The sequence below is a fragment of the Mustela nivalis genome (genome assembly GCF_964662115.1).
Source record: "Mustela nivalis genome assembly, chromosome: 9".
NCBI lineage: Eukaryota > Metazoa > Chordata > Mammalia > Carnivora > Mustelidae > Mustela > Mustela nivalis.
In genome coordinates, this window is record NC_139028.1 from 118,715,596 (window position 1) to 118,725,398 (window position 9,803).

A 9,803-nucleotide genomic window follows, 5' to 3' on the forward strand; every position below is an offset into this window, starting at 1 on the left:
GGTCTGTCCTGGGTAGAGTCAGAAGGGGTCAGGAGTTTCTGTGGGGTCAGAAAGGATGGGGCTGCTTGGAGGCCACCAAGGTTCAGCGACCGCTGGATTTGATAGCCTCTGGTGCTAGGGCCTCTGCTAGGGGCCGCACTGTGCAGAGCTGGGTGTGGGGTTGGGGCTCAGAGAGAGGCTCCATTTGGGGGTGGGCTGGGGAGGAGTGCAGGTGGGGGTCCCTGGGTTCTGGGCAGGGTGGGGGCCCCGCCAGGCCAGCACTAGTTCTTGAAGAGGGACAAGGACTGAGACGTGGGGAGAGGAGGGACCGGGCAGTGGGAGAAGGGGCAGCGGAGGGGAAGGGGCTCAGCCAGCCGTCCTGGTCGCTGGTCGCTGCGGTGGGACGAGGGGGCCAGCAGGGGGATGGCGGGTCTTCCTCCTGGAGAGACAGTGGCGAGAGAGACTGGGGGGCCAGCAAGAGGGAGGGGCAGGGAGGCAGGGGAGGCTCAGCGTGGGGACACCGGGTGGCACTGTAGGAGGACCCATCCCCGCAAGCCCCCCCCCACGCCGGCTCTGTAGCCCCCGAGGGTCCGGCTTCCCGCGGGCGCCCGCGGCCCCCACCCTGCGGGCGGGAGGAGGCGGGGAGGTGGCGGCGCCCGCCGGCGCCGTGAGTCAGGCTGGGCTGCAGCCACGCGGCCGGCCTGGCGCTGCGGAGGGAGCGCAGGAGCGGGGACAGCGGCGCCGCCAGCCCCGCGTGCTCCCCCCGCCGAGGCTGGGCCGCCGGGACGCGGAGCGGCGGGACAGACAGCGAGCCGCGGCCGGCGGAAGGACGCGCGGACCGCGGCGCAGGGGTTGGCCCGCCCGCCAAGGAGTCGCCAGCAGGTAAGGGCGCGGGGCGCGCCGTCCATGTGGCCACAGCAGCCTTGGGCCGGTTCCCGGGTGACGGCGCAGACCCCCTGGGGTGGGGGGAGGGCGCGGGGCGCGGGGGTGCCTTGGTGCCTGACTGGACCAGTGCGCGTTCCGCGGAGTGTCCTTGTGCGTCTGTCCGCGGCACCGGCTTGGGGGATCCCTGCGAGGGAGCGCTTGGGGTCCCAGCAGCCGCTCTAGGGCAGCGATGGGGGGCGGGGACGACGCGCACGGGTTTGAGGCGCCCGCAGTGGCCATTTCCATGCCCCGGCGATTGCGTCCAAGCCTGTGTGGCTGTGTATGTCCACGCTGCGTGTCACAGTGCAGAGCTGTTTACCTGGAAGCATCTGAGCGCAGGGGCGTGCCCCGGGGTCTGGAGAGCCTTGGGGTCCGATGTGTCAGCCGAGTCAGCCTGCCAGTGCTCGGAGAGCTCTGCTCGTCCTGCCAGACCGTGGCTGAGACGCTGTCATTGTGGGTTTGCGTGTCCTGTGTGTGCCGGGGCGTTAGGGATGCCCGTGTGCTCTGTTTGTTGCACAGCCTGTCGGCTGGGGCGTTGCTGGGCATAGGGGGGTGTTGCTGTTGTGTGTCAGTGGGTGAGTGTTTGTGCGCAGACGGCAAAGTGAGGAAAAGCCCCCGGTGCTCCTGCTGGGAAGGGCTTTGGCATCGGGGTGGCTGGGGCGGGGGGTGGGGAGGCAGGTGGCAGGCGGGCAGCTGGCTGCCTCGGTGGGGATTTCCGTCTCCTTCGGGGCCGCTGGTGAGTCTGCAGGGGAGAGGCTGCAGGACACCGGGGCGAGCCCTACAGGGCGGCAGGACCCGGCTCGTTCTTCCTCTCCCCCTCCCTCCAGGCCCAGGGCCCCGGCCAGTGCCCAGCCTCGCTGGGAGCCCCGGCCAGCACCACGGACGGCGCCCAGGAAGCCCGAGTCCCCCTGGACGGGGCCTTCTGGATTCCAAGGCCCCCGGCAGGCTCACCCAAGGGTTGCTTTGCCTGCGTGTCCAAGCCCCCGGCCCTGCAGGCTCCGGCGGCCCCGGCCCCCGAGCCCTCAGCGTCGCCCCCCATGGCGCCCACCCTGTTCCCCATGGAGTCGAAGAGCAGCAAGGCGGACAGCGTGCGGGCCTCGGGCGCCCCCCAGGCCTGCAAGCACCTTGCCGAGAAGAAGACCACGACGAACCCCACCACGGTCATCGAAGTCTACCCGGACACCACCGAGGTCAATGATTACTACCTGTGGTCCATCTTCAACTTCGTCTACCTCAACTTCTGCTGCCTGGGCTTCATCGCGCTGGCCTACTCCCTCAAAGTGAGTGGGGCAGGGGAGGGGGCCAGAGCAGCGGGGGGTGGGGGGGCAGGCGGGGGCACCTCGTGGGATCCAGAGACACACGGCTGTCGGCTAGCTCTGAGCCGGCAGGGAGGGGCTGCCCTTCCCAGTCCTGAGCTGCGGAAGCTTCCGGGCTGCCTTGCGGGACTCAGGGGCCCCGGGCCTGCATTCTCTACCCAGCCAGCTTCCTCCTTGCAGAGCAGACCCAGGGCTCAATGTCCTATCCTCTGGGCCGGGGTCGCTGAGCTGTCTCTGGGGAGGCGGGGATGGAGCCAGCTCCCCGATGAAGACCCTTGGAGCCTTCCCTGTTGACAGGAGGACAGCATGGAGACCTTCCTCTCCAAGACCCTCCCTGGGGCCCTGGAATCAGGCAGGCATTCAGAAAGAGCCCATGGTACACAGGGTCTCGCTCAAGTCACTGCTTTTTGCCTTCTCTCTCCCACACGGTTTCTAGACAGTCTCTCCTGGTGGCCAGAGTGCCCAGGGACAGAGAGCCACAAGCATGTCCCATACACCCCTGACGCCCAACCTGGAGTGGGTACAGTTTCCAAAAGCCCCTCACTGCTGTGAGAGGAGCTGGCTGGGAGCCAAGCGGTGCCAGGGAGACGGGCCTCATGTCCCCGAGACAAGGCCGAAAGCAGCGGACTAAGATTGCAGGGGAGAGGCTGTGGCCCACTCACATTTGAAGCGGGGAGCTCTGGGCAAATGTGTAAGGACTGAAGGGCCCCACGGCCAGGACCCGTCTCCCTGTCACTCGGAAGGGACTGGCTGGTGTCCGGCCAGATCGTCACGGTCCCCAGATCGCGGGTCCAAGCCCAGGTGCGCGTCACCGATGGCGGCGCCCAGTGAGGTGGGGGCTGAACGTGGGGCCGGAGGGAGGGGAGGGTCTAGGCCAGGGAGGCTGGCCCAGGAGGAAGGGCGGAACCTGGCCGGCTCTGCCTCTGTGCATCCCTAAGCCGCACCCCTCCCCTGGCCTCCCGCGCCCCAGCCACCTGGCTTTCCCCACCTCCTGACTCATCGTCAGCGTCACTGCCGCCAGGCGTACCTTCGCTCCCAGCCTGGGCGCTGAGCTCCGGGCTCTGCCGTGTGGGGCCCGAGTGCGTGTGTGTGAGTGTGCATGTATTCACGAGTGTGTGTGCCCCTGTAGCGTGAGTGTGTACGGGTGTGGACGTGGAAGTACAGTTGCCCGTGTGAACATGTGTGCGTGTGAACTGTGTGTGTCATGGGCTTCAGTGTGCGTGTGCAATGGTGTGTGTGCGTGTGTGTGTGCACGCACGTGTGTGCCTGTGTGTGCTGTGGAGGCAGCAAAGGGAAGGGGCCCTAGAGATTGGGGGCTGGAGGCCCCAGACCGCCCTCAGCTCTGGATCCGTGAGGGTGGGATTGTGGGGGCAGCCGGCAGGGCTCTGCTTGCCCGGGGGTCCCTTGCCAGGCCCCGACAGCGGCCTGTAGAACGGGCCCGGAGCGTGGGCTCCTGTCCGGAAGCTGTCCCCTCCCCGCCTTGGCTTGGCTGTGGCGCGGGCTGGCCCGGGGCCGGCCCATCTGGTGCAGGTTGTAGGTAGGTCACAGATTTCTCAATGGTGCCGGATTTGCACTGGGTTGGGGGTGGGTAGGAATTAGTGCTTCTGAGGGGCAGATGGGAGTCCACAATGACTCCCCCCTCCCCAGGGCTGCTCCCCCACGTCCTTCCTGGGGGACAGCCAGGGAAGGAAAAGCTTGAGGCTTGCAGGGAAGGGGGTGGAAGGTGAGTTGTCTCTGGCCTGAGCGGCGGGCAGGGGGCAGGGACAGGGCGGGCAGGCTGGCTCTGACTCCTGCCCCTGGGAACGTGTCCATCTGTCCAGCCCGCTGCATGCCCCCCAGCCCGCTGCACCCCACCCCATGTGTAGCCAGGCAGGGCCACTTCCGAGGGCGCCAGACGGGCTTGGGGTCCGAAGGCCTGGGCCCGAGTCCCAGCCGGGTCCCTGCGGGCGGTGGGCTCTTGACGGGCGCCTCACCTGAGCTCCTTCCTTCAACCGCTCACAAAACAAACCGAGATGGAGCAGCGTTCGAGTAAGCACACCTGGGCAGGGCCGAGGCTGGCGTTTCGTGGCTGTGAAAACCCCTGTGTCCCTGTCTGCCTGCGACTGCCTGTCCACCCGTCACGCCGTCCGTCTGCCCTCTCCAACCACAGGGGCCAGGGCGGTTCGGGGCAGCTGGGCGTGCAGCACACAGACTGTGAAGCCTCGTGTCGCGGAGCCTCGTGTCCGGGGAAGGCGGAGAGGCAGGAGGTCAGCTCTGCACTTGCAGTCAGCACGAGCGGCTCGTAATGACCTGGCCCGCCCCGCCCCGTTAGCCCAGAGTCCTCACCTCAGCACTCAAGGCTCTTCAAGCTCCATCCTTCGCCATAGCTCACCCTCGCCGCCCGCGCCCTGCCCCATCCCCCCGGAGCACACCTAGGTCAGCCCGTGCCGCTCCCGCAGCCTGAGGGCTTTCTGTCCGCAAAGGCCACGTACTCACTGTGGCCGAGCCCCCGCTTCCCAGCAGGGACCCCCCTGCCGCAGGGATAGCCATGGCAGGGGTCAGAGGGTGCTGTAGGAACGGGCGGAGGGAACGGAGGACCCCTCCAAGACAGGAAGTGCCCCATGTTTCAGAAAAAGAATACTTCATTCCTGATTTGGGACGAGTTTGGAGCCAGGTGTGGGAGACGGACGGGAGGGGGCATCGTTTTCACCGGGCAAGGGGGGTGAGGGGACAGGTGTTCCAGGACATGAGGGTGGGGCGACCTGGGAGGGGTGCAGGGCCCCCATCTTCTGTGGGGGACGAGAAGATGGTCCCGGAAAGCCAGACATGGCCATGCAGGGAGGATTTGAAAAATTATATGAGGAGTTTGGATTTCATTCTGTGTAAGACACAGAAAGGGAAGATACGGCCAGGGCTATAAAACCTGCAACCCACGTGCAGGAGAGGGACAAGAGAAGCCCAGGGGCAGAGCACAGTTAGCGTTCCAGTGCGGTGGCCAGGAAAGGAGAGCATGGCATGGGTTAGGGGAGGGATGGGGGGCAGGAGAGGAGAAGCAAATACAATGACACGGTGTCTGCTCAATCTGGCGTAAGAGATCATGGACCTCCCGGTAACAGGAAAGTAAAAGAGGTTGGTTAGGAGGGGCAGTACCATGACAATTTTTGTATAATCATATTTCCCCATTACTTGCTTTCTGAATATCAACATCATCCACCACCCACCCACCTATCTAACTATCCACCCACCCACCCAGCCACCTGCCTGTCCAACCACCCACCCACCCACCCACACCCACCCATCCAACCGTCCACCTGCCCATTTATCCACCCACCCACCCGGCCACCTGCCCATCCAACCATTCCACCATCCATTCATCTACCCCCCCATCTACCCATCCACCCAACCGTCCATCCATCCATCCATCCATTCACCCACCCAAAAATCCAACCATCAAACCATCCACCCACCACCCATCCATGCATCTGCCCGCCCACCCATCCACCTACCCATCCAACCATCCATTCACTCAACCATCTGTCCACCCACCCATCCAGCCATCCACTCATCTAACCATCCACCTGCCCATCCATCCACCTGCCCATCCATTCACCAACCCACCCACCTATCTACTCCCTCATCCAACCATCCACCCACCAGCCATCCACCCATTCATCCATCTGCCTGCCCATCCCTCCACCCACCCATCCACCCAGCCACCCACCCATCCAGCCATTCAACCATCCACCATCCATTCACCCATCCAACCACCACCCACCAAATCATCCACACATTCACCCATCCACACAGCCACCCACCCGTCCATCCATCCATCCATCCATCCACCCACGATCCCTTATACATCGATCCACCATCTTTTATTGTCTTCACCCCAACCATATAATCACTGAACCCTCCATTCATCTGTGTTTATAGAAGTTCCTTACGCTGCCTCCTCCCTTCCCTACTCTCCCCATCTCATCCCACCGTTTTACATATCAATGCACTTAACTATTAACCTAACCTCAACTTCTAAGTAACTTTCTCCATCTTACTTACCAGCTCTACCTGTCAGCCATCCGTCCGTCCATCCTCCGACCTAACACATCAGCACACCCGCTCATCCTTCCCGCCCTCCGCCATCCCCTCTGCTCCTCTAGCTGAGCCAGGCGCATCCATTGCCACGTCCCTGTCTTCACACTCCTCCTTGCTCACTTGTGCTCCGTTACCCTCAAGTCATCTCCTCCATCCCTGAGACCCGCGCACTATTTTTTTCTATTCCCCCTCCTTCTCATCCGTCCACATACCCAGCTACACTTCTTTGGACTTTGTGGAAGAGAAAAGTGCCGAAGAGAAGGAAATCCCAAGATTTATCCTGGGTGAGGGTGGCCTCCTCTTCAGGAACGTCTCTTCCTAACCAGAGAATCTTGAAAGTGGGTCCAGCTCTGCCCACGGTCACTGTCTTCCCAGGACTTCCTGGGCTCCAGCTTACTCCCTGTATCTTAACATCCCTTCCTAGAGACTGTAGGGACTACCACTTATTCCGTCTGTGTGTAGCGCCTATTTTCAGGTAATCCCTATTAGTTTTAGATTAGGCACTTCGTTCAGAATAGAGCACACTTACATCCTCCATTGTCTGATCATAAAACTCTGCGACCAGCTTCCTTCTGTATCTTATGTGTTCACTTATGGATTCCAGCTTTATTGAGATACAGCTGACATGTGGCACTGCGTGAGTCCGATGATGTCCGCGGCGTGGTGATCGAGACGCGCACCTGCCGCGTGACGATTGCAGCAAGGCGGCTGGTTAGCACGTCCATCATCACACACAATTACTGTTTTTGAGGTCTGTAGGTTTTTGGTGGTAAGAACACTTCAGGTGCGCTCTCAGCAACACTCAGTCAAGTCATAGAGCGTTGTCGACAATCCCATTATATTTTAAATAATTTCAGACCTACCGAAAAGTTGCAAAAAGAAATACAAAGAATCCCTGTGTGCCCTTTGCACAGAAGTCCCTGGTACTAGCCTTTTCCTTCTCTCTGGCCACTGGCCTCACCTCCTCCCTCTGGCCTCAGGTCCGGGACAAGAAGCTTCTCAATGACCTGAACGGAGCAGTGGAAGACGCCAAGACGGCGCGACTGTTCAACATCACCAGCTCGGCCCTGGCGGCGTCCTGCATCATCCTCGTCCTCATCTTCCTGCGGTACCCGCTCTCCGACTACTAGGGCCTGCCGGGCCCCGCCGGCCGTGGAGACAAAGCACTGAGACATGTTCGTTGTCACGCCTGCTGTGACACAAGATGTGGTGTGGTTGGGGCTGTTCAGGGCACGTGCCCTGGAGCCCCCCTAAAGCTGTGACCTGGGCAGCGAGGCCATCAGAAGCTCTGCGCACTACGGGGGCGGGAGCTCGGGGCCAGCCCACCCTCTCTGCCTCCTGACCCTCCGCCTCTGCCCGTGTCTGGGGTCTGTGCGGCTGCACCCTGGCTTCCACTGGCTGCCCTCCCTGGCCTCCTGTGCCCCCCCCAAGGCTCCTGGGGCCCCTCTGACCTGACACCTAGCAAGAAGGGCTTCTGTGGGAGCTTCCCAGTTTGGGGGGTGCTGCCAGCTTCTGGGGACTCACTTTGTCTTCCCTGACCCCACCCCTCCGAGCTGTGACCCCGCTCGAGCTCTGTGTCTGTGAACTGTCAATAAAGTCCCTGTCTGGCCCCAGCCCAGCCTCTGTCCCACAGCCGAGCGGGCACGGGGGGTTGACAGTGTTGGGAACCCCAATCTGGCACTGCCTGGTGGTCCAGGCCCCCAGGGCTGACTCTGCCGAGGAAGCTTTGCTCCATGACCTGGCAGTCTTCTGCCCGTGAGGCCAGCAGACTGAGCTGGGCATTGGCAGCGGGAGCCCCAAACACGAGCCCCCCAGAATGTTAGGCAGCACAAACACAGCTGCCCACCTGGCTGTAAGTTAGAACAAAGAAAACCAGTGCCTCCCCCCGGAGGGGACAAGTCCTGTGACACGGGGTCAGGCTGTTCTGGGGAACCAGGTGGTGCTCCAGGCAGCTCAGGAGCTGAGAGGGAAGGTGGTCTGCAGACTTGACCCCCGGCCTACGGGCGTGCTCAGCAGGGCGTGCTTTGTGGGTATTGAGGATGGTGCTTTGGGAGCGTCAGGACCCCTTGGGGGGGACAAGGCGGGGTGCACAGCCCCTGGTGTGTGGGCCAGGGCTGGGGGTGCTGGGGGAGGGTCTTTAATATGTCTCAGAGGCGAGGTTGAGGGATTCTGGGGACAGGCTGGGCGTGCAGTGCGGCAGGCAGGGAGGAGATGGCGGGTCCCTGCAGGTCAGACTGTGCCTGAATATGGGGGCCCAGGAGGGCCCTGTGGGAGCAGAAAAGTCATCTGGCCTGAAGCCGTGGGTTTGGAGGCTCTGCGGGGAGCCCGGGCGGCCTGAGTAGTGCCAGCCGGCGCGGAGCCCGAGGACCACCGCCTCTTGCAGGACGGCTGGCGGGAAGACGGGCGTCCCGAGGGAAAGCCAAGAGTGTGGGGCACTGAGGACGGAGAGGCCAGAGGCGCCGGCTGGGTTGAGGGGCCTGTGTGGGGGGAGCAAGCAGGGAGGGGCCGAGCTGTGCTTGGAGCGACGGGGACGTAGCCGTGAGTGTCCTTGAAGGGAGAAGCGAGGCAGGGGTCCCAAGCCTGGGGTGGCTGGTGACGGAGAGCCACTGGGAGCAGGCCTGGTGACCACGGCGGTCATGAGGTCCCGGGTGTCGGAGTTCAGAGGGTGCAGATGGGGCCCTGTCTGGCGGCATCCAGACAACAGAGAGTGACCCCTTCCCCCAGGACAGAGGCAGAGGAGCTGTGGGGCCAAGAATTGGGGTTCCCCTCCGATCTTCCTGGGAGAGGGGGGCCAGCCAGGAGCAAGGCAGGGCTCAGTGGGTAGTGAGATGTTTGGTGTCTTTTCTGGGCAAAGGAACTGGGCGAGGGGTGGGGCCCTGTGCTCTCGGTCTCTGGAGCGGCCAAGGGTCAGCTGATGGCGTGCATCCTGGGGCCGGTGGTTTTCCCATGTGGTGTCCCGCTGCGGCAGACTCACCGGGAGGAAAGTGTCACCAGGGCTGGAGAGCAGGACACCAGGCTGAGCCTCCGCTGAGGACGGGAGGGTGCTGGCCAATCCCCAAAAGGCCAGGCTTCTGGGACTTGAGTCCTGGTGGGTCCACAGCTCCACGTGCCAAGTCGGGCTGCACAGAGAGGCTGGTGTTTCTGTGAGGGCCAGTCCGGCAGGGCCCGGGAGCAGCAGATCCGGTCTGAGGACATGGTTCCCAGGCGAGAGGGCCTGGGTGAGTGGGCAGGACTCCAGCCCCTGGCCTGACCCAGAAGCCCAGGAGGAGGGGTGAGGAGGGACGGAATACCATGCCATGACCCCTGACCCCAGACAGCGGCAGGTTAGGGGGTGCGGAGCTGGGACCCCTGCATGGAGTTAAATGTGGTCACCCCATGGAGGGGAGCCTTCCAGAGGGTCCTCAGGAGAGTGGCCGGGGCGGGGGGTCTTCCAGAGCCTCCAAGGTCACGCCCCGGTGGGTTCCCATCACTGCCCGGCAGCTTTCTGGAGGACGTTGGGTCAGAATGCCATGC

At 63.3% G+C, this 9,803-nt stretch overlaps 1 protein-coding gene across 1 annotated transcript; it reads left to right on the plus strand.

The window, feature by feature from the left end:
* The first annotated feature begins 793 nt into the window (after positions 1 to 793).
* On the plus strand, positions 794 to 7,902 carry IFITM10 (interferon induced transmembrane protein 10). The gene is made up of 3 exons (XM_082749330.1): positions 794 to 861; positions 1,731 to 2,183; positions 7,271 to 7,902. The coding sequence occupies exons 2-3, from the start codon at positions 1,941 to 1,943 to the stop codon at positions 7,418 to 7,420; spliced, it is 393 nt and encodes a 130-aa protein (XP_082605456.1). The 5' UTR covers positions 794 to 861; positions 1,731 to 1,940; the 3' UTR covers positions 7,421 to 7,902.
* The last annotated feature ends 1,901 nt before the right edge of the window (positions 7,903 to 9,803 follow it).

Bases quoted from the DNA above. Each gene is read 5' to 3' on its own strand.
- IFITM10 (XM_082749330.1), top strand. From the start codon at position 1,941: ATGGCGCCCACCCTGTTCCCCATGGAGTCGAAGAGCAGCAAGGCGGAC. The intron at 2,184-7,270 runs GTGAGTGGGGCA...CTCTGGCCTCAG, and splicing joins CGCTGGCCTACTCCCTCAAA to GTCCGGGACAAGAAGCTTCT.